This window comes from Hyperoodon ampullatus, assembly GCF_949752795.1.
Source record: "Hyperoodon ampullatus genome assembly, chromosome: 4".
Taxonomy (NCBI): domain Eukaryota; kingdom Metazoa; phylum Chordata; class Mammalia; order Artiodactyla; family Ziphiidae; genus Hyperoodon; species Hyperoodon ampullatus.
In genome coordinates, this window is record NC_136917.1 from 51,062,647 (window position 1) to 51,088,179 (window position 25,533).

At 41.3% G+C, this 25,533-nt stretch overlaps 1 protein-coding gene across 1 annotated transcript in view; it reads left to right on the top strand.

Moving 5' to 3' along the window:
- Nucleotides 1–602: 602 nt before the first annotated feature.
- The window catches only part of DPYSL3 (dihydropyrimidinase like 3), a gene marked incomplete at both ends in the record, with an annotated part of 112,268 nt that continues 87,337 nt past the window's right edge, over nucleotides 603–25,533 (top strand). The window contains one exon of the mRNA XM_079702502.1: nucleotides 603–983. Within this exon, the coding sequence (XP_079558628.1) occupies nucleotides 603–983 (381 nt within the window). The remainder of the gene's footprint in view (nucleotides 984–25,533) is intronic.

The following is a 25,533-nucleotide window of genomic DNA, read 5'->3' on the forward strand; positions in this document are numbered from 1 at the left end:
ATGAGACAGGTCTGGAATTGTGAGTCTGGTAAATCTGAGTTTGTGCGTGTGTATTGCTCTAAATCAGGAAGGACTTGGCTTTTAAATCAACCCACCTGAGTCAACAAGGTTTCTTTACCTTAGTAGGGCAGAGAGACTTGTGTTTGGAAGGCCAACTCCGGAGTGAGTGTGTGTAAAGCAGGGTTTGTGCACACGTGTGAGTGAGGCGAGTTCTTGAGTGTGAATCTGAGGGTTGCTGGGCGAGCGGGAAGCGTGCGTGTGTGCGCGCGCGCGCGCGCCAAATTGGATTTCTCCTTTGGATGGGCGGCGGGGAAGCGTGATCGCGGGAGGCCACACGTTAGGGTCTGGGCGCGCAGGAGGTGCGGCCGGCAGGGCGGGCGAGGCGGGCGAGCAGAACACGCCGCCGCTCCGGCCCCCGCGCCGCGCTCGCTGGCTCGGGGCTCGCAGGGGACTGGCAGGAACCGGAGCAGCACTGCCGCCTCTGGCGCGAAGGCTGAGGCGCCTCCTCCCACCCCAGTCACTGTGGCTCGGCGCACGCTGCCGGCGGCTGCCCTTTCCGCCTCTCGGGAAGAGGACCCGTGGGCCACTGTCGCGACCCAACCATGGCCTCGGGCCGCAGAGGCTGGGACAGCTCCCACGAAGACGATCTGCCCGTGTACCTGGCCAGGCCGGGCACCACCGACCAGGTCCCGCGGCAGAAGTACGGCGGCATGTTCTGCAACGTGGAGGGCGCCTTCGAGAGCAAGACGCTGGATTTCGATGCCCTGAGCGTGGGGCAGCGGGGCGCGAAGACTCCCCGGAGCAGCCAGGGCAGCTCCCGAGGCTCGGGGAGCCGATCCGGCGCCGAGGGGGACACACCGCGCCGGGGCCAAGGCCGAGAGGAGAGCCGGGAGCCCGCGCCCGCGTCGCCCGCTCCCGCTGGGGTGGAGATCCGGAGCGCCACGGGCAAGGAGGTTTTGCAGAACCTCGGCCCCAAGGACAAGGTAGGTGGGCCCGGATCTCCTCTCCGCCTGCCCTCGTTCCCTTCCCAGTCCGGGGCGCCATGGCCCAGGCGCAACTTTCTCCTGCTCACTTTGCAAGGGGATGGAGGACTAGGGGGAGGAAAAGGGCATCCTCCTCTGAGTGCAGTGAGCCCTCCGGGCCCGGATCTGGATTATTCGCGCGTGTCTTCAACTGTAGCATCTTAGTGCGCGCGGGACGGGGTGCGTGGGTCCTCTTGCCTCCCTGCCGCATCCCCGGGCTATCGGTTCTGTGTGGGTGTGTCAGCCGGGCCAGCCCAGGAGGGCTGAGTGATTTCCAGCCCTTCTCTAGGTCTGAGTACCCTTCAGCACAATTGTCTTGGTCTCCCCTCTGATTCTAGATTAAATCTCAGCCCAGGTCACCAGGGCAGAGGGCAGACTGGTCCTGGGAAAATGGGGTCATCTCCATAGTACCCGGATGAAAGTACAGGGTGGGCGGTCTCCCCTCTCACTCTTCCGACATCAGCTCTCTCCCTGAAACTTTTGAGTGTGGAGCCACTAGACTAAACACCCAAAACCCCATGCCTCTCTTCTGTCCTAGATCAACATTTCACATATGTGTTTGTAAAGAATATATTTGTGTAGGTAGCTTGGCACAAAACTGGGGATCCAGCTGTCTTTGGAAGAGTATTAATTGTATTTTTTTAAAAATAGGCGAGAGGATTAAGGGTACACGTTAAACTAGCGCGAGCTGCAAGTTCCCTGCTGCTTTTCCTTGTGCCAAAGCCAATTTCTTGTGTGTGTGTTTTTTAGAAACTCATGTCACACTGAGCTGACTTAAGATATGGCACTGAAACCCAGCTTGCCCTGATTTATTTGTTTATTTCATAGAAAATCAGGACCATAGTTCAGAAAATTCAGGGCCTGGGCAGAGTCGGAGTATTCAGAGTTCAAACGGACGCTTTTGAGTTGGGGGAACAATAGTAATCAGATACCTCACCCTTGTCTAGATAATGGCTGCAAAGTCCAGCTGCATATATTATACTGCACTAATACTGTTATGAATAATAACCTGAAATGGAAATGTTTGCCTGAGAACAATTACAGTTAATGCTAACCCAAGTTTTAGATGTTTTTCCATTAAAATGCAGCGAGCCAGTGAAAGGACAGGACTTCTCTGCACTGTGTGATTTTTGGAAGTTTAAAAATAATAAAGCTTTAAGTATTAATAGTGGGAAAGAAAGTACCGAAATTAGTACTGTTTTAAGGTGCCTTTGGGGAACAATGTCATTGTGCCTTGGAATCACTTACTTAGTTTGTGATTTTCACATCATCCTTAGTATATGGGATTTCTCTAGGCCTTGCTCAAATACCCTTCTAGGAAAATCTTCTGATCTTTTGGAAAGGGTTTGGTTGATTTCTAAACTGAAGAATGGCCCTAGGGAAAGGTTGTTGCCTCTCTTCAGGTCTGACTTTGATCAGTATTGAAATGTTCCCTTCCTGACTCTAAGGGGTGGGAGAGGTGATGGAAAAGGTCGGTGGTAACAATTGCCCTGAGTCAGTGCTATTCCCTTTGCTGGAACACCCCTGATGTAAGCCAGATAATATGCCTGGTTTGCAAGATTTAAGAATGGTAACTAGAGAAAGGGAAAATGTTCCTCTTTTAAACCCAACAAGTCTTTCGTTTTCCTTCCTTTTGCAAACCCTGTACTTTTGCCTCTTAATTGAAAAATAATAATACAACCAGGATTTCTAGTGCTACATGGTTATTTCTAAGTTTGGGTTTGCTGTCAGCTTCATCCAGACCATGTTATTATCTCTAATTTGGTTGAATCACACTGTTAGAAGAGACAGCAGAGGTTATCTACTTCTGAACTTGATTATCTCCTTGAGGATAGGGATCGGGTGTTTGGATTTATCTTTGTGGCTGAAATGCCTGGCACATTGGAGGTGCTGGATAAAAGTTTGATAAAACCCCCTTAATGAAGCCATCTCTTTTGCTACATAGGTACAAAATCATCATCTGGCCTCTGTTTAAATACTGCCATTTTCAGGGAGCTCACTTCTTCATGAAGCAATTTTGGATGACTTTACGTTAAAAAAATTAAATAAGCCCAAGTCTACCACCTGTAGTTTCTACAAACTATTCTTAGTTCTGACCACTGGAAATATAAGAATAACTATGTTTCCTTATTCCAAGATATCTTAATCATTTTAGGCATGTAGGCTTGTGTATCTGTCAGAGAAGGTGGGGTAATGCCACAGTAACAAACAGTCCCCAAATCTCAGTGGCTTAATCAAATAATAACTTTTTTGCTCCTGCTCCTTGTCTGTGATGGATCTGCAGGGCCGCTCTGTTCATTATTGCTCCTCAGAGACCTAGATTGATGGAGGTCCCATGTCCTCACATCCATGGTGGGAAAAGCACGTGGTAAATTGCTCACAGACTCTTAAACTCCCACACTGAAGTCACAAGCGTGACTTATGCTCATATTTCATGGGCCAGAGCAAATCATCAGTCCATGTCCAACTTCAAAAGAACTGAGAAAGTACAATCTTACTGGGATCCTGTAAGACAGAGGTTAGAAATATTTGGGAAATAGCTTTAAGATCTCTCCCAGATCTGGGGTGCATTAGCGGGATGAAAACTGGCTCAACCCTTACAAATTATGTGACCATAAATGTGTAACTTATTCTCTGTGCCTTAGTTTTTCTGTTTGGCAAAATGCAGATAACAGTGACTGCTTTGCGTATGGTGCTCAATACATGTTTGTTACTGTTACTCATTGATTTTTACTGCCTTTTATATGTTTTAGAGCAATTATAACATTCTTCCTAAAATTCTCTTTTTTAGCCTTATTATTCCTAGCTTCTTCAGCTCTGCATTGTATGAGCCTTTTATCACTTGGATTTCCTTTTCAGGTTATACTATATTTTGTAAATATTCTTTTGAAAATATAGTGCCCAGAACTGAACACAGTGTTCTAGATGGGATATGGGCATGGCAAAATGCATTAGGCTAGATACTTTCTGTGATTTATACACAACATATGTTTCTGTAGTAAAGATTACACATAATAATTCATTAATCCATGTCCTACTGTTGTCTCCATAATAAACTCCATGTCATTCAGCCTTCAGAAACTTTTCCACATAAGCCAGGATATCTACATACTATGTTGGTACAGTTGAACTTAAAACAAGACCAAAAGGAAAAAAATATTTTAACTACAGGATTTTATTTTTTCCCTCTGTAATATTCATCACCATTTTGCTCATTTTTCTATTATAATGATAATTTTGAAGCTTAATTCTATAGTACAATATCCCTTACTCCAGTTTTGGACTATCTGCAGATTTGATAATATCTCTTTTTGAGCACTTTCTATGTGCTTGACATCTCTATCTCTATCTCTTTATCTATGTCTTTTCCTGACATGTTGCTGTAATGCAAGGCAAGGACGGACCTTCCCACTACATACACCTTAGAAACCGTCTCCATCTCCCTGCCAGTCCGTTATTCAGAATTCTTGGAGCTCAGTTGCTCAGTGTTTGAGAACAGTTGCTGCAAGATCCTTATTCTTCCAAGTTGATTTTGAAGCTGTAGAAAGAGGTTTTTAAAATATCATGATAAAATTAAAATATGCTTTGTCTTTAGCATACCTAGTTATTAATTCCCACCTGAAGGAAATGAGTTTAGTCAATAAAAGAATAAATTATGAAAGGGTTAAATAACAAAAGTGTTTGGCAGAATAAAAATGTAAAAAATGTCACTGAGTTATACTCCAAATGCCATGTTCCAGGTTTGAGGTATCACTGGCTGTTTCTATTGTGGTTCTGGATCTATTTGTAAACACCTTATTAAATTATGTATTTACATTTTTCTCATGATAGGCATTCATACTGCCAAACTCTTCCACACAACTTTTTGTTTATGATTTTTGACAGTCAGTACATAAAAAAGCAATTCTAAGTGAAAAGTAAATATTTTTTTCACCATTTGTCAAGATGGTTTCCATGCATGCAGAAAGGAAATCACTTCTAGCAGTGAGGAAATTACTAAAGGGAGGAGAATTATGATATATAGTCTGCCAAGAGCAAATGATTCTGCAGACTCTGTCATCCAGTGAAAACAAAGTAAAGACATTATGATTATGTGGGTCTATTGATAACTCCCTTTCGGGAACTGGGTGTCATTTCTAGTTCCCCGCTTCTCATGTGGGCCACTTTTGTGCAAGATTTTTCCCTATGAAGTCAGCAGGGCTTTGGGGTCTAGGAGGAGAGAATTTGAAACAAATGAGCTGTGCCTCTTACCTTTTACTATTTGTCTTTGTTGTCCTGGGTGATGGTTTTCAAAATGATTCGGAGAAATTGAAGTCTTCCTCCTTAACCTACACAAGGGAAGACAGCTGGCAATAGAATTCTAGGCTTATAAAGGCCTCTCTAGTCATCCAGATCGAAACCCTGTAGTGTAAATGAATTTTACAAGGCTGCTTGGACAAACTAAAGTTTGCACTCAGGCTGGGAAAAAAAGTTCTTACTTACCTGGCCCTCAGGCCACACTTGAATCTGGGAGTACATTTACTTAGCCAAACTTGGATGTGTTTGAAACCATTCAGAACTTTAGTTTAGTCTGACAGTAGGCATTTGAGGGACATAAAAAATGTGCCTTCTGAGTAATGCTGCGATTGGCAGAGTTCCCTCAAAGTAATGGACCCTGGAGACAAGGTTTTGCTGACGGCTCTTGTAAGTAATGTTTTGGAAGCCAGAGGATGGTCTGTGATACTTTTCTGTGAGTGATTTCTATAGCTGATTCTCTTTATGATTAGTTTCCAGTAATCAAATAATGTTCCTGTGAGACAGTGGATAAAGCTTCCTAGGAAGAGGAAATCTGGCCAAGGGGAATGGAATCCTTGAATGCAAGTTCAGCCCTTCTTTTGCAAGAGGAAGCAGAAGGTCTATTTGGGTGTGGAAGCACTTTTAAAAAACTAAACTTTCAGGAAAATGTCATGTTAAAATGTATCTGTACTCTTCATGTGGACTCACATGGCATTCAAAAAATAGTTCAACTCCATCAAAAAAACAGTGAGATGAGGCAGAAAAAAAGACAACTGGATAAAGCATTAGCTTCCTTTAACCAGCTAGCTATACAATTTAGGCAAGTTACCTCCCTTTTCTCTGAGTTTTAGTTTCCTGCATTTCCTGCTTTCTAAAATGAAGGTGCTGGACCAGTGGTCTATAAACTTTTCTGATTGTGTACCTTTATGCAAAAATTTTTTGAGCATGCTCTCTTACTATATATGTGTATATATATGTATATATACATATATATACACACATGTGCATATATATAAATTACATATACAAATAATATATTAATATCTTATGACATTATTAGATACAAAGAAAAAGTACAAACTAAAAAAGAAGAGATATCATCATAAATATAAATCCTGATATTTTTTTCTTGTACCTGGTGGCTCATCTTGCCCACCCAGTTGGGTGAGTGCTTGTAAGTCTATGATCTTTGGAACAAAGCCATGGCAGTCAGTGGTTCTCATGTCAATATAATAGTCTTTAATGAGTTCACTGTCAGCCTGAGTCCTTCAGGGACATATCATCTTTTATGGACCAGTATCTAAGAGAAAAGTTCCAAACCATTGAAGGCTTGTGATGAGGCTGCAGACCAGGTGATGGCTAGTGCTCAGTGTACTCTTTCTAAATATATGTCTGGGGTTGGGCCACTGGGGTGTGGATAACAAGGGTCACCATAAATATAATGAGGAGTCCCCAAATCTCCCTTCATGCACTAATTTTCTCTTTTCTCATCGATTCAAAAACATTTACTAAGCACCAGCTATGTAGGTGAGCAATCAAAAACTAATGTTAGAGGAACAAAGGTGAACCAAATAGATACACGTTAGGAAAACATAAACTGCCTTTTGTCATAATCTCTCAGAGAAAGCTGCCATTAACACAAGAGTGTATTTTCTTTACTCCAAAATAAAAGTGGGAACATGCGGTATTATCTGTTTTTAAACAGTTTTTTTTTTTTTTACCACTTTTTAAAACATTTAATAAACTTTATTTCTGAGAGCAGGTTTAGGTTCATTGCAAAATTGGGTGGAAAGTACAGAGATTTCCCATATTTCTCCTGCACCCACTCTTGCATAGCCTCCTCCATTATCAGCTTCCCCCACCAGAGTGGTATATTTGTTGCAATTGATGGACCTGTTGACACATTCTCATCACCCAGAGTCCATAGTTTACATTAGGGTTCACTCTTGGTGTTGTACATTCTGTGGATTTTGACAAATGTATAGTGACATGTATCCATTAGTACAGTATCATACAGAGTATTTTCACTGCCCTAAAAATCCTTTGTGTTCCGCCTGTTCATCCCTCCCTTTCCTCTAACCCCTGACAACTATAAATATTTTTACTGTTTCTATAGTTTTGCCTTTTCCAGAATGTCATACAGTTGGAATCATATAATATCTAACCTTTTCAATTGCTTTCTTTTACTCAGTAATAGGCATTTAAATTTCTTCTGTGTCCTTTCATGGCTTGATAGCACATTTCTTTTTAGCACTGAATATTCCATTGTCTAGATTAACTACAGTTTATTTATCCATTCACTTACTGAAGGACATTTTAGCTGTGTCCAAGTTTTGGCAATTAGGACTTAAAACTGTTGTAAACATTCATTTGCAGCTTTTTGTGTGGACATAATTTGTTTTCTATTTTATTATTTATTTTTTTAATAGATCTTTATTGTAGTATAATTACTTCGCAATACTGTGTTAGTTTCTGTTGTACACCTAAGTGAATCAGCCGTATGCATACATATATCCCCATGTCCCCTCCCTCCCACCCTCCCTATCCCACCCCTCTAGGTCGTCACAAAGCATTGAGCTGATCTCCCTGTGCTATGCGGCTGCTTCCCACTAGCTAACTATTGTACAGTCGGTAGTGTATATATGTCGATGCTACTCTCACTTTGCCCCAACTTCTCCCTCCCCCGCTCGTGTCCTCAAGTCCATTCTCTTGGACATAAATTTTTAGTTCATTTGAGTAAGTTGAGTGTGATTGCTGGATCATATGATGAGTATGTTTAGTTTTGTAAGAAATCTCCGAAGTAGAAGAAGTAAGAAGTCTTCCAAAATAGCTGTACCATTTTGTATTCCCAGCAGCAATGAATGAGAATTCCTTTTGCTCCACATCCTCGCCAGCATTTGGTGTTATCGCTATTTTGGGTTTTTGCCATTCTGATAGGTGTGTAGTAGTATGTCATTGTTGCTTTAATTTGCAATTCCCTAATGACGTGCAGTGCTGAACATGTTTTTATATGCTTACTTGTCATCTGTATATCTTCTTGTGAGGTGTCCAGGTCTTTTGCCCATTTTTAAATTGGGTTGTTCATTTTATTATTTTTTATTGTTTTAAGAGTTCTTTGTATTTTTTGGATAAGAATCCTTTATCTCATGTGTCTCTTGCAAGTATTTTCTCCCAGTCTGTGGCTTCTAATTCTCTTAACATTTTCTTTTGTGGGGCAGAAGTTTTTAAATTTTAATCAAGTCCAGCTTACCCATTATTTCTTTCATGGATTGTACCTTTGTTGTTGTATCTAAAAAGTCATTGTCATACCCAAGGTCATCTAGGTTTTCTTCTATCTGATTTTCTAGGTGTTTAGAATTTTGCATTTTATTGATACATTTAGGTTTGTGATCCACTTTGAGTTAAATTTTGTAAAGGGAATAGGATCTGTGCCTAGATTCATTTTGTTGCATGTAGATGACCAGTTGTTCCAGCACCATTTGTTGAAAAAGACTATCTTTGCTCCATTGTATTCCCTTTGTTCCTTTGTCCAAGATCAGTTGCCTGTATTTATATGGGTCTATTTCTAGGTTCTCTATTCTGATCCATTAATCTATTTCTTTATCCATTTGCCAAAACCACTCTGTCTTGATTACTGTAAGTGTTGAAGTTGGATAATGTCAGTTCCTTAGAGTTTCTCACCATTAAGTGTTCAAATTGTCCATTTCTTCTTGTGTGAGTTTTAGTGAATTTTTTCTTTCAAGGAATTAGTCCATTTCATCTGGGTTATAAAAATTATGGGTGTAGAGTATTTCATAACATTCCCTTATTATCCTTTTAGTGTACATGGGATCTATAGTGATGTCCCCTCTTTTATTTTTGATATAAGTAATTTATGTCTTCTCTTTTTTCCTTAATTAACCTGCCTAGATGCTTATCAATTATATTGATCTTTTTGAAAAATCAGCTTTTGGTTTAATTTTCTCTATTGCTTTTTTTTTGATTTAGTTGATTTATGTTCTAATTTTTATTCTTTCTTCTCCTTACTTTGGATCTAATTTGTCTTTCTTTTCTAGTTTCTTAAGATGGAAGCTTACACTATTGATTTTAGATCTTTCTTCTTTTCTAATATGTGCATTCAGTGTTATAAATTTCCCTCTAAGCAGTGCTTTAATTGCATCCCACGGATTTTGATATGTTGTATTTTCACTTTTATTTAGCTCAAAATATTTTAAAATTTCTTTTGAGCTTTCTGCTTTGACCTGTGTGTTACTTAGAAGGGTGTTGTTTAATCTCCAATTATTTTGGGGATTTTCCAGCTATCTTTCTATTATTGATTTCTAGTTTAATTCTATTGTGGTCTGAGAATATATATTATATGATTTCTGTTCTCTTAAATTTGTTAAAGTATGTTTTATAGCCCAGAATGTGGTATATCTTGGTGAATATTCTGTGTGAGCTTGAGAAGAATGTATAGTCTGCTGTTGTTGGACGAAATAGTCTGTAGCTATCAGTTATATCTAGTTTATTGATAGTCCTGTTGAGTTCAACCATGTCTTTATTGATTTTCTGCCTGCTGGATTTGTCCGTTTTGGATAGAGGGGTGTTAAAATCTCTAAGTATAACAGTGGATTTATCTATTTCTCCTGGCAATTCTATCAGATTTTGCCTCACATACTTTGATGCTCTGTTTTTAGGCATGTATACATTAAGAATTGTTATGCCTTCCTGTAGCATTGACCCCTTTATCATTATGTAATGCCCTTCTTTATACCTGATAACTTTCCTACTTTGAAGTCTGCTCTGAAATTAATACAGCTACTCCTGCTTTCTTTTAATTAGTATTAGCATGGTATGTTTTTCTCCATTCATCTACTTTTAGTTTATATGTGTCTTTATATCTAAAGTTGATTTCTTGTAGACAGCCTATAGCCGGGTTGTGGTTTTTGACCAACTCTGACAATGTCTTTTAATTGGTGCATTTAGACCATTCACAATCAAAATGATTATTGATATAGTTGGGTTAATATTTACTGTATTTGTTAGTGTTTTCTACTTGTTGTCCTTGTTCTTTGTTCTTATTTTTGTCTTCCATTCTTTTTTTTGCCTTTTATGATTTTAATTGAGCATTTTATGTGATTCCATTTTCTCTGTTTTCTTCGCATATCAGTTATACTTCTTTTTTACTTTTCTTATTGGTTGTACTAGAATTTGCAATATACATTTACAACTAACCCAAGTCTGCTTTTCAAATAACACTGTGCTGCTTCACAGGTAGTACAAGTACCGTATAGTAACCAAGTATTCTCATTTCTTCCCACATGTTCCTTGTGTCATTGCTGATATTCATTTCACTTATATATAAGCATAAATAAATAAAGGAATACATTTTTGCTATTATTATTTTGAACAAATTGTTACATATTAGATCAATTAAAAATAAAAATTTTTATTTTGTCTTCACTTGTTCCTTCTCCTGTGCTCTTCCTGTCTTTATGTAGATCCAAATTTCTGAGCTATGTCATTTTCCTTCTCTTCGAAGAACTTGTCTGAACGTTTCTTACAAGGCAGATCTATTGCCGACAAATTCCCTCAATTTTCATTTGTCTGAGAAAGTCTTTACTTCTCCTTCACTTTTGAAGGATATTTTGCAAGTTCAGATTTCTAGTCTGTTTTTTTCCTCTCTCAGTACTTTAAGTATTTTACTCCATTCTCTTCTTGCTTGCATCATTTCTGAGAAGTCAGATGCAATACTTATCTTTGCTCCTCTGTAGGTGAGGTGTTTTTACCCCCCTCTGGCTTCTTTCAAGATTTTTTAAATCTCTGATTTAATGAAATTTGAATATGATATGCCTAGGTGTAGTTTTTTCATTTGTTTGCTTTGTGTTTTTGGCTTACCATTCTGTGAGCTTCCTGGATCTGTGGTTTGGTGTCTGACATTAATTTGGGGAAATTCTCAGTCATTATTGCTTTAAATATTGCTTCTGTTTCTTTCTTCTCCTTCTGGTATTCCCATTATGTACATGTTACACCTTATGTAGTTGTCCCAAAGTTCTTGGGTATTCTCTTCTGGTTTTTCCTTCTTTTTCAATCTTTTCTCTCTTTCCTCAGTTTTGGAAGTTTCTGTGGTTATAACCTCAAATTCAGAGTCCAGGTTTTCCTCAGTTGTATCTAATCTACTAAAGAGCCCATTAAAGGCATTCTTCATTTCTGTTACAGTATTTTTGTTTTCTAGCAATTTTTTTTGATTCTTTGTTAGAATTTCCATCTCTCTGCTTATATTATATCTCTGTTCTTGCATGTTATCTACCTTTTTCATTGACACCCTTAACATATTAATCATACTTTTTCCAAATTCCTTGTCTGATAATTCCAACATTCCTGACATATATGACTCTATTTCTAATGCTTATTCAATCTCTTCAAACTGTGGGGTATTTTTTTGTTGGTTTGTTTATTTTGCTTTTAGTATGCCTTGTTATTTATTATTATTATTTAAAATTATTTATTTATTTGGCCGTGCTGGGTCTTAGTTGCGGCACGCAGGATCTTTGTTGCAGCGTGTGTGATCTTTAGTTGCAGCATGCAAACTCTTAGTTGTGGCATGTGGGATCTAGTTCCCTGACCAGGGATCAAACCAGGGCCCCCTGCATTGGGAGCATGGAGCCTTAGCCACTGGACCACCAGGGAAGTCCCTGCCTTGTTATTTTTTTTGAAAACTGGACACAATGTACTAGGTAAAAGGAACTACAATAAATAGACCTTTACTAATGTGGTGGTAAGATGTGGATGTAGGGGAAACATTCTGTAGTGCTACGATTAGGTCTCAGTCTTTTGGTGAACCTGTGCCTCTGAACTGTGAACTTCACCAATTTCACAGTCCTCCCCTGCCACCTATTAGGTGGGACAGGATGGCTGGAGGGGGCTGGAGTTGTGTATTTTCCTTCTCGCACACAGGAGGCTGGAGGTGGCTAGTGCTGGGTGTTTCTTCCTCCCTCTCAGGGAGGTTAGGCTCTGATAAATTAGTTACTTCTGAAGGCAGGCCTTGTTAAGAAGAACAGAATGCTCTGGTGTATTTCGAAACGGTTCTTTTTCTCCTCCCCCTGCCAGAAGCAGCAGGGGATTTTTCACTCTGAGGACCAGGGAAAGCTCTTGGAGGTAACAGTCACAGAACTGTGAGGGTTCTCTGTTAACTGGATAACTGGGTCCCCTGGAGTTTTTAACTCTCACAGTTGTCCACGCTGAGCCTCCAGCAATTCATCAATCCCAGTTCAGGTTTTCCTACCTTGGCACTGGTTCCCTTGGTAGTGTTTGCTTCTGATTTTCTGTTCAGGTAAGTTGTGATTCTGTATTCACCTGTTTTCTCCAGTTTGGGGGGCAGTGGTTTTCCCTGTGTCCTCACCTTAAGAGTTGTTTGTGTGTTAGTTTGCTCAGCATTTTCCTTGTCAGGATGGAGTGGCAACTTCTTAGCTCCTTACATGTTGGATCTGAAACCCTAAACTATTTTTTTTAAACTTAAGTTATTATGGCGTCTTTACAGAGCATCAAAGATTTTCCAAAATATAACTTATAATAGCAGTATAGTACTCTACTGTGAGGCATCACATATTTAATCACTTATGCCTTTTAATTGGACATTTATATTTTTGTTTTCAGTTTTGACTTCATTTTTACTTTCTCTTCTTTTGCTACTGCAAATAAGGAAGTGATAGACCTCCTTCTAGCTAAATCTTTTTGCATATTCACTTCATTACCATTTGTCAGTGGAAAGTTCCTAGAAATGGACACCTGTGGTGTGGTCATTTTCAGCTGCAGGAACACTGAGTATGGAATGGTTGTTTCCTATGTGAAACTTCACGGGCAGGATTCTGCAGTGTATAAAGCCAGGAAAGTATTTTGTGTAAATTCTATAAGAAAGACGGGTACTGTCTGGGCCAAATTGCTCAATAGCAGATGAGATTAAGGGGACACAAAGCCAGGTAAATGGGGACAAAGCAAAAGACATGGGAAGAAGATGATTTTAAATCTTAGCTGGAGATAAAAATATAGACAGGAGGAAAGTTAAAGTTGTAAAAGGAGATCCACTAAAAAATAGAATTTTTCTCTACCAAAGTAGTTCACACCAAAATCTACTGTTATTTTGCTTTTCCTTGAGTTTAGGGCACAAATATGGGGTTCAAGGTGTGTTCTAATGCAAAGATCCATTTATGGAATACTAATTTATGCAAGGTACTGCTGTCTTTAATCCTCACAATAACTCTACAAAATAGGTATCAATAGCTATGTAGTCTGGGAGAGAAACTGAATCTCGGAGAGATTGCTTGACTTCCTGTAGTCATATAACTAGAAATGGACAAAGTAGGATTTAAGCTCTTAGACTGTCCAACTGCTTTTTATACCACTTTGCTGTTCTCCTGATATGTGGTGGCAGCTAAGAATTAGTTCTGAATGGGGTCGAGCACCTAGCACTGGCTTGGCTAAGAGGATTATCCAGAATAAAATATCTACTGGTGAGACTTTTTGGAGAGTAAGAGGATGGGGCTCTCAGAATCGAAATAGGAAAGCAGAGTTTGGTCAAGTCCAAAAGGTGAGTTCAGTGGCTAAAGCAGAAAATACTGGAAGCTAGGAGGCCCTAGAAAGAGACCAGAAGATAGAGCAAGGGAAGGAAGGAGTAGAGAGGGACTCAAGATAGTTGTCATGAAATGTACCAAATGCCTAATAATAATTTTTTTAATTTACTTTATTGAAGAATAGTTGATTTACAGTGTTGTGTTAATTTCTGCTGTACAGCAAAATGATTCAGTTATACATATATATATTCTTTTTTATATTATTTTACATTATGGTTTGTCACAGGATATAATATAGTTCCCTGTGCTATACAGTAGGACCTTGTTGTTTATCCATTTTCTACGTAATAGTTTGTACCTGCTAATCCCAAACTCCCAGTCCAACTCCCCCCCCACCCCACCCCTTCTTCCCCTTGGCAACCACAAGTCTGATGTGATCTCTATGTCTGTGAGTCTGTTTCTGTTTCGTAGATAAGTTCATTTGTGTCATATTTTAGATTCCACATATAAGTGATGTCATATGGTATTTGTCTTTCTCTTTCTGACTTACTTCACTTAGTATGATAATTTCTAGTCCATCCATGTTGCTGCAAATGGCATTATTTCATTCTTTTTGATGGTTGAGTAGTATTCCATTGTATATATGTACCACATCTTCTTTATCCATTCCTCTGTCGATAGACGTTTAGGTTGTTTCCATGTCATGGCTATTGTGAATAGTGCTGTTATGAACATTGGGGTGCACGTATCTTTTTGAATTACAGTTTTGTCCAGATATATGCCCAGGAGTTGGATTGCTGGGTCATATGGAAACTCTATTTTTAGTTTTTTGAGGAACCTCCATACTGTTTTCCATAGTAGCTGCCCCAATTTACATTCCCACCAACAGTGTAGGAGGGTTTCCTTTTCTCCACACCCTCTCCAGCATTTATTATTTATAGATTTTTTAATGATGGCCATTCTGACTGGTGTGAGGTGGTACCTCATTGTAGTTTTGATTTGCATTTCTCTAATTATAAGCGATGTTGAGCATCTTTTCATGTGCCTGTTGGCCATCTGTATGTCTTCTTTAGAGAAATGTCTATTTAGGTCTTCTGCCCATTTTTTGATTGGGTGGTTTTGTTGTTTTTGTTGAGTTGTGTGAGCTGTTTGTATATTTTGGAAATTAAGCCCTTGTTGGTTGCATCATTGGCAGATATTTTCTCCCAGTCCATAGGTTGTCTTTTCATTTTGTTTGTGGTTTCTTTTGCTGTACAGAAGCTTGTAAGTTTGATTTGGTCCCATTTGTTTATTTTTGCTTTCGCCTAATAATTATTTTTATTGGGTGCTGTGGCTTGCTGGTTGCTTGACCTGATTTAAAGGCACTTGCTAAGAGCAGATAGTATTCAAAGGATCGTGGCAGAGATGGAGCTCAGATCCAGGTCTGCAGGACTCTGGAGCCCACACACCACTATTAATCACAGTCTCTTTTGAGGGCAGAATCACTTGGTTTATTTCCAAGAAGCTAGACTATGTCCAAAGAGAAAAGATGCAGTGCTTACAGGGAGTTGGAAGTGGGCTGGGGAAGGGCTGTTTTCCTCTGACTACATCCTGTCACTTAGATAGAAATAAATAAAGCCAATGAAATGGAAAATTGTATGATAAATGGATACTGAGTAAGAAGGAAAATAATACAGTTGATAAATGATGATATGTCACACAATTGGTAGTGAGGGAAAACCTTTCCAGAGATACAGTTTTCTTCTACACATCACCAAGGGAGAGCCAGGAAGCCAGTGAGATTACAGGTGGGGAACAGGGAGTTTGAAGTGGGTGGAGGTGATTTGAAATGAAAACAGTATCTGGCAATGCTTGCTTTCAGCTAAGTGTCTGCAAATAAAAGGATTAGGTGTCACTCAATTGTCTACAATAGGAGTTTGTAAACTTTTTCTGTAAAGGTCCAGATAGTAAATATTTTAGGCTTTTCAGACTATAAGCTATCTGTCCCAACTACTAAACTCTGTATAGCAAAGCTGTCCATAGACAATATGTAAATGAATGGCTGTGGCTGTGTGCCAATAAAACCTTATTTGCAGCATCAGGTGTTGCACTGGATTTGACCCAAGAGCAATAGTTTGCTAACCCCTGATCTTGAATATAAGAAAAGGGGCATAGGTGTGTGTGTGTGCGTGTGTGTGTGTGTGTGTGTGTGTTTGCATATATGTTGGAATGGCAGAGTGAGTTATGGCAACTTGTCAATATGAAAAGATGTAGAAATTTGAAGTAGGTATAGGAACTACACAAGATCATCTAAAAGGCTCGGAAACACCTGTCCTGCTTTCCGGTGTCTGAGATTGGAGGAGGACATTAAAAATAAATACATATCTGACCATGAAGAGGAGAACTATGCAAGCTATTTTAAGAGAATGAAATATGAAGTGGAGGCAAGGCTTTGTAAAGAACAGACAGGAGAAAGGGAGAGGGTGAGGAGGATGACCTGGACATGACAGTGAGAAAGAAAGAAAGAAAGAAGTCTGAGCGATTAGGAAGCAGGAGGTCAAGCTTTGCTGGGGTGCTCGAAAAAGGAGAGGTGCGAGGGCAGCAAACAGCTTGGAGCTGCAGAGAGGAGAGGGCCTGTGGAAAAGACCTCCTGGAGATGTTAACAGAAGGTGGTAGTATTAAGTGAATGGGGAGAAGGCTAGGCTCACTCACTCTTTTTTTTTTTTTTTTTTTTTGCGGTACGCGGGCCTCTCACTGTTGTGGCCTCTCCCATTGTGGAGCACAGGCTCCGGACGCGCAGGCTCAGCGGCCATGGCTCACGGGCCCAGCCGCTCCGCGGCATGTGGGATCTTCCCAGACGGGGGCACGAACCCGCGTCCCCTGCATCGGCAGGCGGACTCTCAACCACTGCGCCACCAGGAAGCCCTTTTTTTGTTTTTTTTTAAATTTCCTTCTGACTACTTGAACCCGAGCAGAAAGAGAACCACCCTCCTACTCTTAAGACTTGTCAACAGATTAAAAATGGGGAGCTTTGAGAGCTGACATAATGGCTTGTCCAATAGAAGTGTGATTAGGAATTTTCAGGGAAAGGGTATCCTTGGGCGGGTGTTTATTACCTCTTGGGAGATGTGTGCTCACCGTTCAGGAAACCTGACTTAGGGGTCAGGAGCTCCGCTGCAGTTGGCTCCCCTTGAGGCCTGCAGGCACTGCCAGTGGCTATCCACTCACTGTTTCCTTCACTGATCTCTCAACCATTTGTGGGTCCAACAGATATTTACTGAGAGTCCACTGTGAGCCTCTTCCGGGTCACCAGCAATCGGGGATCTGTCAGGTACTTGAAGGGTTCGTGTGGAAGAGGTGATGGCAGCTTCAGAAAATGAGCGCTCAGAAGCGGGGAGCTGGGCCTGCATCAGGTCAGAGGAGGAGGAGGGGAGGAAATGGTTATTCACGAAAAGAGTTCTCTCTCACAAGCCAGATTTTTCCAACTAGACTGGAATCTCAGAGCTAGAAGCCGTTTCGAAGATCATTTTGTCTCTTTCACTTTAGAAATAGGAAAACTGAGAGCTCAAGATGGGAATAAAGATGAAAAATAAAATTTATTGAGTGCTTATTATATGCCAGGCACTGTTTTTTTTAAACAGTAGTAGAATATACATAACAAAATTTATCATTTTTGACCATTTTAAAGTACATTTCAGTGGTAGTAAGTCCACTTACAGTGTTGTACAATCATGACCACTATCTAGTTGCAGAACTTTTCCATCACCCCAAGAGGAAACTCTCCACCCATTAAGCAGTTGGTCCACATGCCCCCCTCCCTCCAGCCCTTGGCAACCGCTAATCTGCCTTCTGTCTCTATAGATTTGCCTGTAATGGCCATTTCATATAAATGGAGAAATATACTAGGAAGCCCTTTGGTGTCTGGCTTCTTTCACTGAGCGTAATGTTTTCAGGGTTCATGCATGTTGTGGCATCCATCAGTACTTTATTCTTTTCTGTGGCAGGATAATATTCCATTGTGTGGATGTATTACATTCGGTTTTTCTGTCCACCAGCGAATGGACATTTGGGTCATTTCTGCTTTTTTGGCTGTTGTGAATGGTGCTGTGCCAGGCACTTTTAAAAGCCTTTTACGTTTATTGGTTTAATTGTGTTCACAAAAACCTTGGAGGGAAGTTCTCTCATTACATCGATTTTACAAATGAGAAAAAAGAGATTAGGTCACATACCCAAGTCACACACTTACAAGAAGGGGGTCGGGAGGGTGGAGCTAAGACCCCAATTTCCTGTCTCCCCGCCCAGCGCTCTTTCCACTCTGCAACTAGCTCAGCTCTGTGAGGGCAGGACCCGCCACTCACTCCTGGCTGCTCTGCCTTAATGTTCACCACAGTCACATGTGCTCAGTGTATTTGCTATAAACTAGGTGAATTGAACCCCTCTGCTGAATAAGACATAGGAAGCAAAGGAAGGACTAGAGATTATTTATAGGAAGTCGCTTTTTATTTTAATATATTAAATATAGAGAGCACCTGACTCAATAGCAGGACATTGTAAATGACTTATGGCCTGTTCATAGGACAGAATACTATAGAGCCATTAAAAACAATGCTGTGGAAGCATAGGGGCGTGGGAAGGTGTTCCTGGGTTAGTCCCTCCACTCTCTGAAGGAAGTCACCATCAACAACTTGAGTAGGAAAATAGATTTACAGAGGTTCAATAACCTGCATGAGCTCAAACAGTTTGCAAAGCCAGAATTCTGTCTGAATCCCCAAACCCACACTCTCAGCCACAATAAAAAGTAAACAGAAATTTAACAAAATCTTAGCAGTGGGATAGTGGATTATGTTTTCTTCTATTTCTTCAAAACATTTTTCACATGTTTTTTTTTTTTTTACAGTGACCTTGCATTGCTTTTCAAACTGAATAAGAGCTTTGCATTTTCTCTTTCAAAGAAAAGAATCCTGCTTAAATAAACCTCAGAACGTAGTTGATTAAAAAGAAAAGATTAAACCTCTCATGGAAGAAAATACAGGCCACAAGAAAAGTAAAGAACAGTGCTGGCAAGATACCCTCAGTGGAGGTCTGGTTTTATGGTTGCTTTATCATCTCAACATTTGGGAACTATTAATGGGTGCTGACCACTCCTTTTCCCTAAATAAGCATTTCTATTTCCCAGTTCCTTGCAAAGCTCTTCTGATGATTAGAGAAAGCAGTTAACAAACCACACCAAATCCTATGCAGTTGTAGCCTGGTCTTGTGTGACATGGTGGAACTTAGAAGTATTCAGTTACTTAAGTTACACCCCTCAATTCTCTAACCTCTATCTAAAATTTTACCTTGCTCTCATTTCTTCTTTTATCAGATTTTTTTTTCTTGGGATGAGAACTTTGAAGATCTACCATCGTAGCAACTTTCAAATATACAATATAGTAGTATTAACTGTAGTCCCCATGCTGTCCATTACATCCCGTGACTCACTTATTGTGTAACTGGAGGTTTGTACCTTTTGACGCCCTTCGACCCATTTGCCCTCCCCTACCTCTGGCCACAGCCGCCAGTTTCTCTATCTATGAATTGTATTTTTGGTTTTTGTGTTTTTTTTTAGGACTCCACATATAAGTGAGATTCTCATTTCTGACTATTGCCGGTAAGCACTGGCTTGGGGCCTGATTTTTATCTTCTCTGTGTCATCTCCATAAGGGATTTGAGAAATAACCCTTCTTCACATTGTTAATACAAGAACAATACTAGTTTGTTATTGTTTGTTACTATGGGTAGGAACCACATTACGAAAAACGAGTCATTGTTGCTAAGGACTTAGGTTGTTGATACTTAATTCCACATTTCCCCTTTCAAGTCCCGTCTCCTCATTCAATCAGCAGTGATGTGGCTCCACAATAACTGTAATATTGTCATAATTTCCATAGAAACCATCTGTAAAGCTGCAAACACAGGATTACACCCTCCCTGCAGGCTGAGGCAGGAAGGCCAGATGGGCTATGAAGGGGAAAAGGTCCTCAATGGGACATAAATCACTTGGTGCCGGGTGGTGGTGGTGGGTGGGGGGAGGAAGCCACTTTAGGAGGAAAACTGTGTTTGGTACAGCCTTTGCCACAGGGTGAAATTCCTGAATGAAGTGGCCAGCCGTGCAGGCTCCTTTCCAAGGCCAGTGTTTGGGCCTGGTTATTTGTTTGGACCCTGATGCTAAGGAAGCTGGAGCCAGATTTCTCCCTGTGTGGGCTGCTGACTTCCTTGGTCATCAGCCACGGACAGACAGACAGACATAAGGCCCTGGTCAGCTCCTGTGTGTATGAAGATAGGGAGAGAAGTAACATGTAATGCCATCCCTGTGTGCCAGGCTGGACGCTTCACATGAATATCTCTTTGGACCTTCACAGCATCCCTGAGGGGAAGATATTATTATTATTCCCATTTTACAGATGAGGTAGCTGGGCTACTGTCACTCCCTCTCCTTCAGATCTCAGCTTCACCTTGAGCGTTTCCAGGACTTTTCTCTGGGCCCTCAAAGCCAGGTGAGGTGCACCTATGTACTCACCAACGCACCTCTGTTTGATACTTATTATTCTGTATTATAAATTCTCATTTACCTCTTTCCCACTAGCCTGGAACCCATTGAGGGCAATGCCCTTGCACAGTGGTTAACTCATAGTTGGTGCTCAGTACGTATTTTTGAATGAATGAGTAAGAAAGTTTCAGTAACTTAATCAAAATTTACCTTTTTCACAACTGTACTCCTGGCAGTTAGCACAGTCCCTGGTATATAATAAACCCTCATTAAATATTTGAATGAAATCGTGAATAAACGAACATCAGCTAGCTCATTATGCAGTGTCTCAGAGTCACGGCAGGCTGTCTGACTTCAGGCACTCTGTTGCATGTGCTGGTAGGAGGAGAGGTCATTGTCATGTTTGGCCAGGCAATTCAAAGTGCATGGCTTTCTGGTAGTGGATTGGTACCATCTGCTTTTCGAAGCACATCTCATTATATAACAGCTTTAGCACTTATCTGAGGCCACCCCCAGCCTGGTGGAAAGAACATTTGTCTGCTAGCCAGGAGAGCAAGGGTGAGACACTGTTCTGTAACTTACTGCGTAAATTTGGCCAAATCACTTGGCCTTTCTGGGCCTTAGTTTCTCTATTTTTTTTTTTTTTTTTTTTTTTTTTTTTTTTTTTTTTTTTGCGGTAGGCGGGCCTCTCACTGTTGTGGCCTCTCCCCTTGCGGAGCACAGGCTCCGGAGCACAGGCTCAGTGGCCATGGCTCACGGGCCCAGCCGCTCCGCGGCATGTGGGATCCTCCCAGACCGGGGCACGAACCCGCGTCCCCTGCATCGGCAGGCGGACTCCCAACCACTGCGCCACCAGGGAAGCCCAGTTTCTCTATTTTTAAAATCAAATTTTAGTTGAGTTAAATTTGAGATTTCCTAGGAGCATACACCTCCTTTAAAAAAAAATCAAAAGTAATCTTATCTATAACCCTAATAAAAGTGGAGCTGCTTGGATGGAGGCTTTCCCCAACCTTCCCTTCCTGTGTCACACCTCCACTCTTGGTGGCCTCTGAGGGAGCTCAGTGGACAACTAGGTCTCTGGTAAACACCTCTGGGGACCTGCAGAATAGATTGTATTTAGGGCTCCTCTGCTTCTAAAGTTCAAGAATTCTAGAAATACGGGCACTGAGCCCCACATTACTATCTAGCCAGTCCTGGACTGATGATATGTGACACCTGTCCTTACCAATGGGCATTGTGCTGGAGAGGAATGGGGGTGGGATTTGGGTGTCTTGACTTCTGATTTTTGGACGCATAACCACCACTTCCCCAAAGGGTATCACCACTGAGCAAGTCATTTCATGTCTCTGAACCATTTTCCTCAACTCTAAATTGGGGCAAGTATTCCTTCATGACTGGGTTTTATGAGACTCAGAGTGATAACTGTCATTTACTATGTCATTACTAACAAAGTACTTAGTAAATTTTGTTGGGAGAGACGATCCACCATGGACTTTTTTTTTTTTTTCTTTTTTCTTTTTTGCGGTACGCGGGCCTCTCACTGTTGTGGCCTCTCCCGTTGCGGAGCGCAGGCTCAGTGGCCATGGCTCACGGGTCCAGCCGCTCCGCGGCATGTGGGAGCTTCCTGGACCAGGGCACAAACCCGCGTCCCCTGCATCGGCAGGCGGACTCTCAACCACTGCGCCACCAGGGAAGCCCCACCATGGACTTTTTTTAGTATTGCTGCATGTTCTTGCTGGTTGCCCCCCAAATGCAAGGCTCTGAAGGCTCTTGGATCATTTCTCATGGCTATGTTTTCAAGGAGCGAGCTTGAGAGATGAGGTAACATTTCTCCCAGACCAAGAGTAGTCTTACTTCAGCTTTCTTTAAAAGTCGCGAATCCGCCAAGCACAGTGTTCTTCCATAACACAACCCACTGTGTGTGCAGATGTCCACGATGGGCTGTGGGCGTCATCCTTATGAGACTTGGGAAGCGTGAGCAATCCCTGAAAACCAACATGAAACTGGCTAATGCTTTTGTCCTGAGTAATAACATTGTTTGTCTCTGACCCAGGAGTCTCCTGTCTTCTGCCAGCCTGCAGGAAATACTAACAAGCTAACTTGTTAGGCTGTAAGCAGGATAAAATCTCAGACCCTACACAGTCCTTGACATGTTTTATATATATATTTATATATTATATGACATTAAATGATCACAACAGTCACATGTGGTGCATAGTTTGAGTAACCATATTTCATAGATAACAAAACTAAGTTTCAGAACAAGGTTCAGTAACTTTCCAGAGATCACACAGCTCTTATATGGCAGAACCAAGATTAAACTACTATCTGTCTCACTCCAGAGGTTATACCTTTAACTATAATATATTTCTTTCCTGAATCATAGGAAGTGATGGCTATGAAATCCTTTCCAAACTCTAAAGCATTATACACGTTATTGTTATTAATGAAAATATAATTACCACGTGACACTAAGAAATGGGTTCATTTTAACACATTTGTATCGATTGTCTGCTATGGGCCTAGCTCCGCATGGCAGATAAAGCTGCCTATTTAAACTTCTGTGGAGAACCTGGGCATCGTAATCAGTGTGCTGCTTACAAGCTGTGTGATATTGGACAGATAGTCAACATCTTTGTATCAGTCCAGCCTCAGTCATAAAAATGGACACCATAATAGGTACTTCGGAAAGAAGGATTTCATACAGAGAATTGAGTGGACACGTGCTGGAAGCTGCCAGAGCAAAAAGGAACATAGCAGTGAATTTAGAGATAACTAGAGGAAATACCAGCCACCCAAGGCTGAGGGAACAAAGAGGTTGCCAGAATGCGGGTGCTCAGAGGGGCTGCCCTGCAGTGTTGGCACTCAGAGTTCTGAGGAAAGAGCTCCACCTGGCTGCCCCTGCTGCCCATGAGAGGGAGCGGCAAAACACACTACTATATATAAAATAAACTACAAGGACCTACTGCATAGCACAGGGGACTGTATTCAATATCTTGTAATAACTTACAATGGAAAAGAATCTGAAAAAGAATATATATATATGTATAACTGAATCACTTTGCTGTACACCTGAAACATTGTAAATCAACTGTACTTCAATGAAAACATCTAAACAAACAAGCAAAAACTGGGAGTGGAAGTGTGGAGAGAAGCTGGAGGCTGGAGGTGACTGTAGCTACAGGACCAGGGAAGCACGAAAGGTTCTGTTTCCCCTTCTTTGGCTTTCTCTTCTCCATTGTCTGCCTCCTATTTGCTGAATAGGAAACTAGCTGGTTAAGGGCCCTGGGTAATGTTTGCAGAGGTCCAGCCACGTAGAGATTAGAGTGTATAGAATGTGGAAGGATGAACTTGGGGCTGAGAAACAGTAGAAAAGTAACAGACACAATTGCTGTCCCTTGGTCCCCTGCCTGTAAAATGGGGATGATGTCTATCTCATTATATTCTTTTGGAGGATTAAATGAAATAACCACTCCATTGCTTGAGACTGATTGCAAGTACCCAATAAGTGTAAGCTTTTATTACTCTTATTGTGCTAAGCTTGCTTTCTGAATAATCTGCTGCCTTTGCCTGTGTTCCTGGGGGACTTGGGTGTTACGCTTGCTTCAGGGATTATTGGGCCAGCTGGGAAGCTGGTTTTGCTAAGCCCCATGTAGAGAACAGGCTTCAGAACTCAGCACTTGCCCTTTCGAGTCAAGATGGGAACCCTCTCCCCAGAGATCTTTAATTAGCTGGTTGTCAGAATGGTGTTAATAGATGAAATGCCTGTCTGAGATTGGATCTGCGGTTGCTCTGATGTGGGATTCTCAGTTTACTTCATTTGTCATCCTGCTTCCTCTCTTTCCCAACCTAAAGCCTCCCTAGCCTTTCACTTCCCTCTCTTTTCATTCTCTCTTTGGAGAAGATAAATGTCCTTCTCGGAGTCAGCAAGGTTTGCATTATCACCCAGCTCCTCAGGGCTCTGGAGCTTCCTTCAGGGGCACCCTCTCAGAATATGCAGCCAGCTTGAGTTTCAGCAACATAGCCTGGTAATTAAGGATTTAGATGGTGGAGTAGAAACAACCAGAGTTCAGATCCCTACACCATGTTTTATTAACTGTGACCTGGGCAAATCACATCTCTGAGCCTCAGTTTCCTCATCTGTAAAATGAGCATGGGAATTGTATATATATCATAGAGTTGTTGGAAAAATCAGAGAAGCTAATTCATGTAAAGCCCTAAACCCAGCATGCCTCACATTTCATAAACTCTCAACATATGATAACTATTATGACTGCCTATCTGCACTATGTTTTTCCTTTTATGAACTCCTGAAATAGAGTGAAAGTATTAATTTATTTAATCCACGGATGTTTATTGGTCACCTGTTAGATGCCAGATACTGTGCAAATAATTGGTGAGCCAAAAATGAGTAAGACGCAAACCTGAATGATGAAAATAGAATAGAGTTCCTGCCTTTAAGGTTCTAACAGTTTGGGAAGTGGTGGGAGGGAGGTTGGTCATGTTCACAAACACATTTGCAGTATGGTGGGTATGATCAGTGTTACAATAGGGGTTTGCACAAGGGGCCACAGGGGCTAAGAGACAGATGGGAGACTGAACTGGGACCTGGGGGATAGGGAAGGCTTCACATGGCCCCAGCGTGCATTTGTGTTAGCCTGGCAAAATGTGCATGCATGGTGATGGAAATTTATGCTGGTGGTGGGTGTGTATGCCTGTGTGTGCTGGTGTGGGGACAGGGTGGGGTGGGGGAAATGGGTGTTTCCAGGCCAGTGATCTGTGAAAGAGAAAGTATGGCATACTTAAGAACCAGAAATCTTATAGATGGTGATGGTATAAACTGGGCAAAAGCTAGTGTCGGAGAGGTCAGCCAGGGCCAAATTATGCAGAGCTGTACAGAGCATGTGCAGGGCCACAAACTCTGGGAGCCTCTTGCATCCTCTTGGCTGCCTCCTTCCAAAAGTGCCATCTGTGTCTCAGACCACACTTCTCATATCTTATGGCCTTTGTCTAACCAATACTCAACTGTCTCCTAAGACAGCCCCGATTTTGTTGAGGGAGGCGGTGTGCCCAGCTTGAAAAACTCCATTTTCCAGCCTCCCTTATAGATAGAGATATGCACAGCTAAATGCCAGTCCTTACTGACACTAGTGTGTACAGGTAAAATGAAAATGAAAAGTCA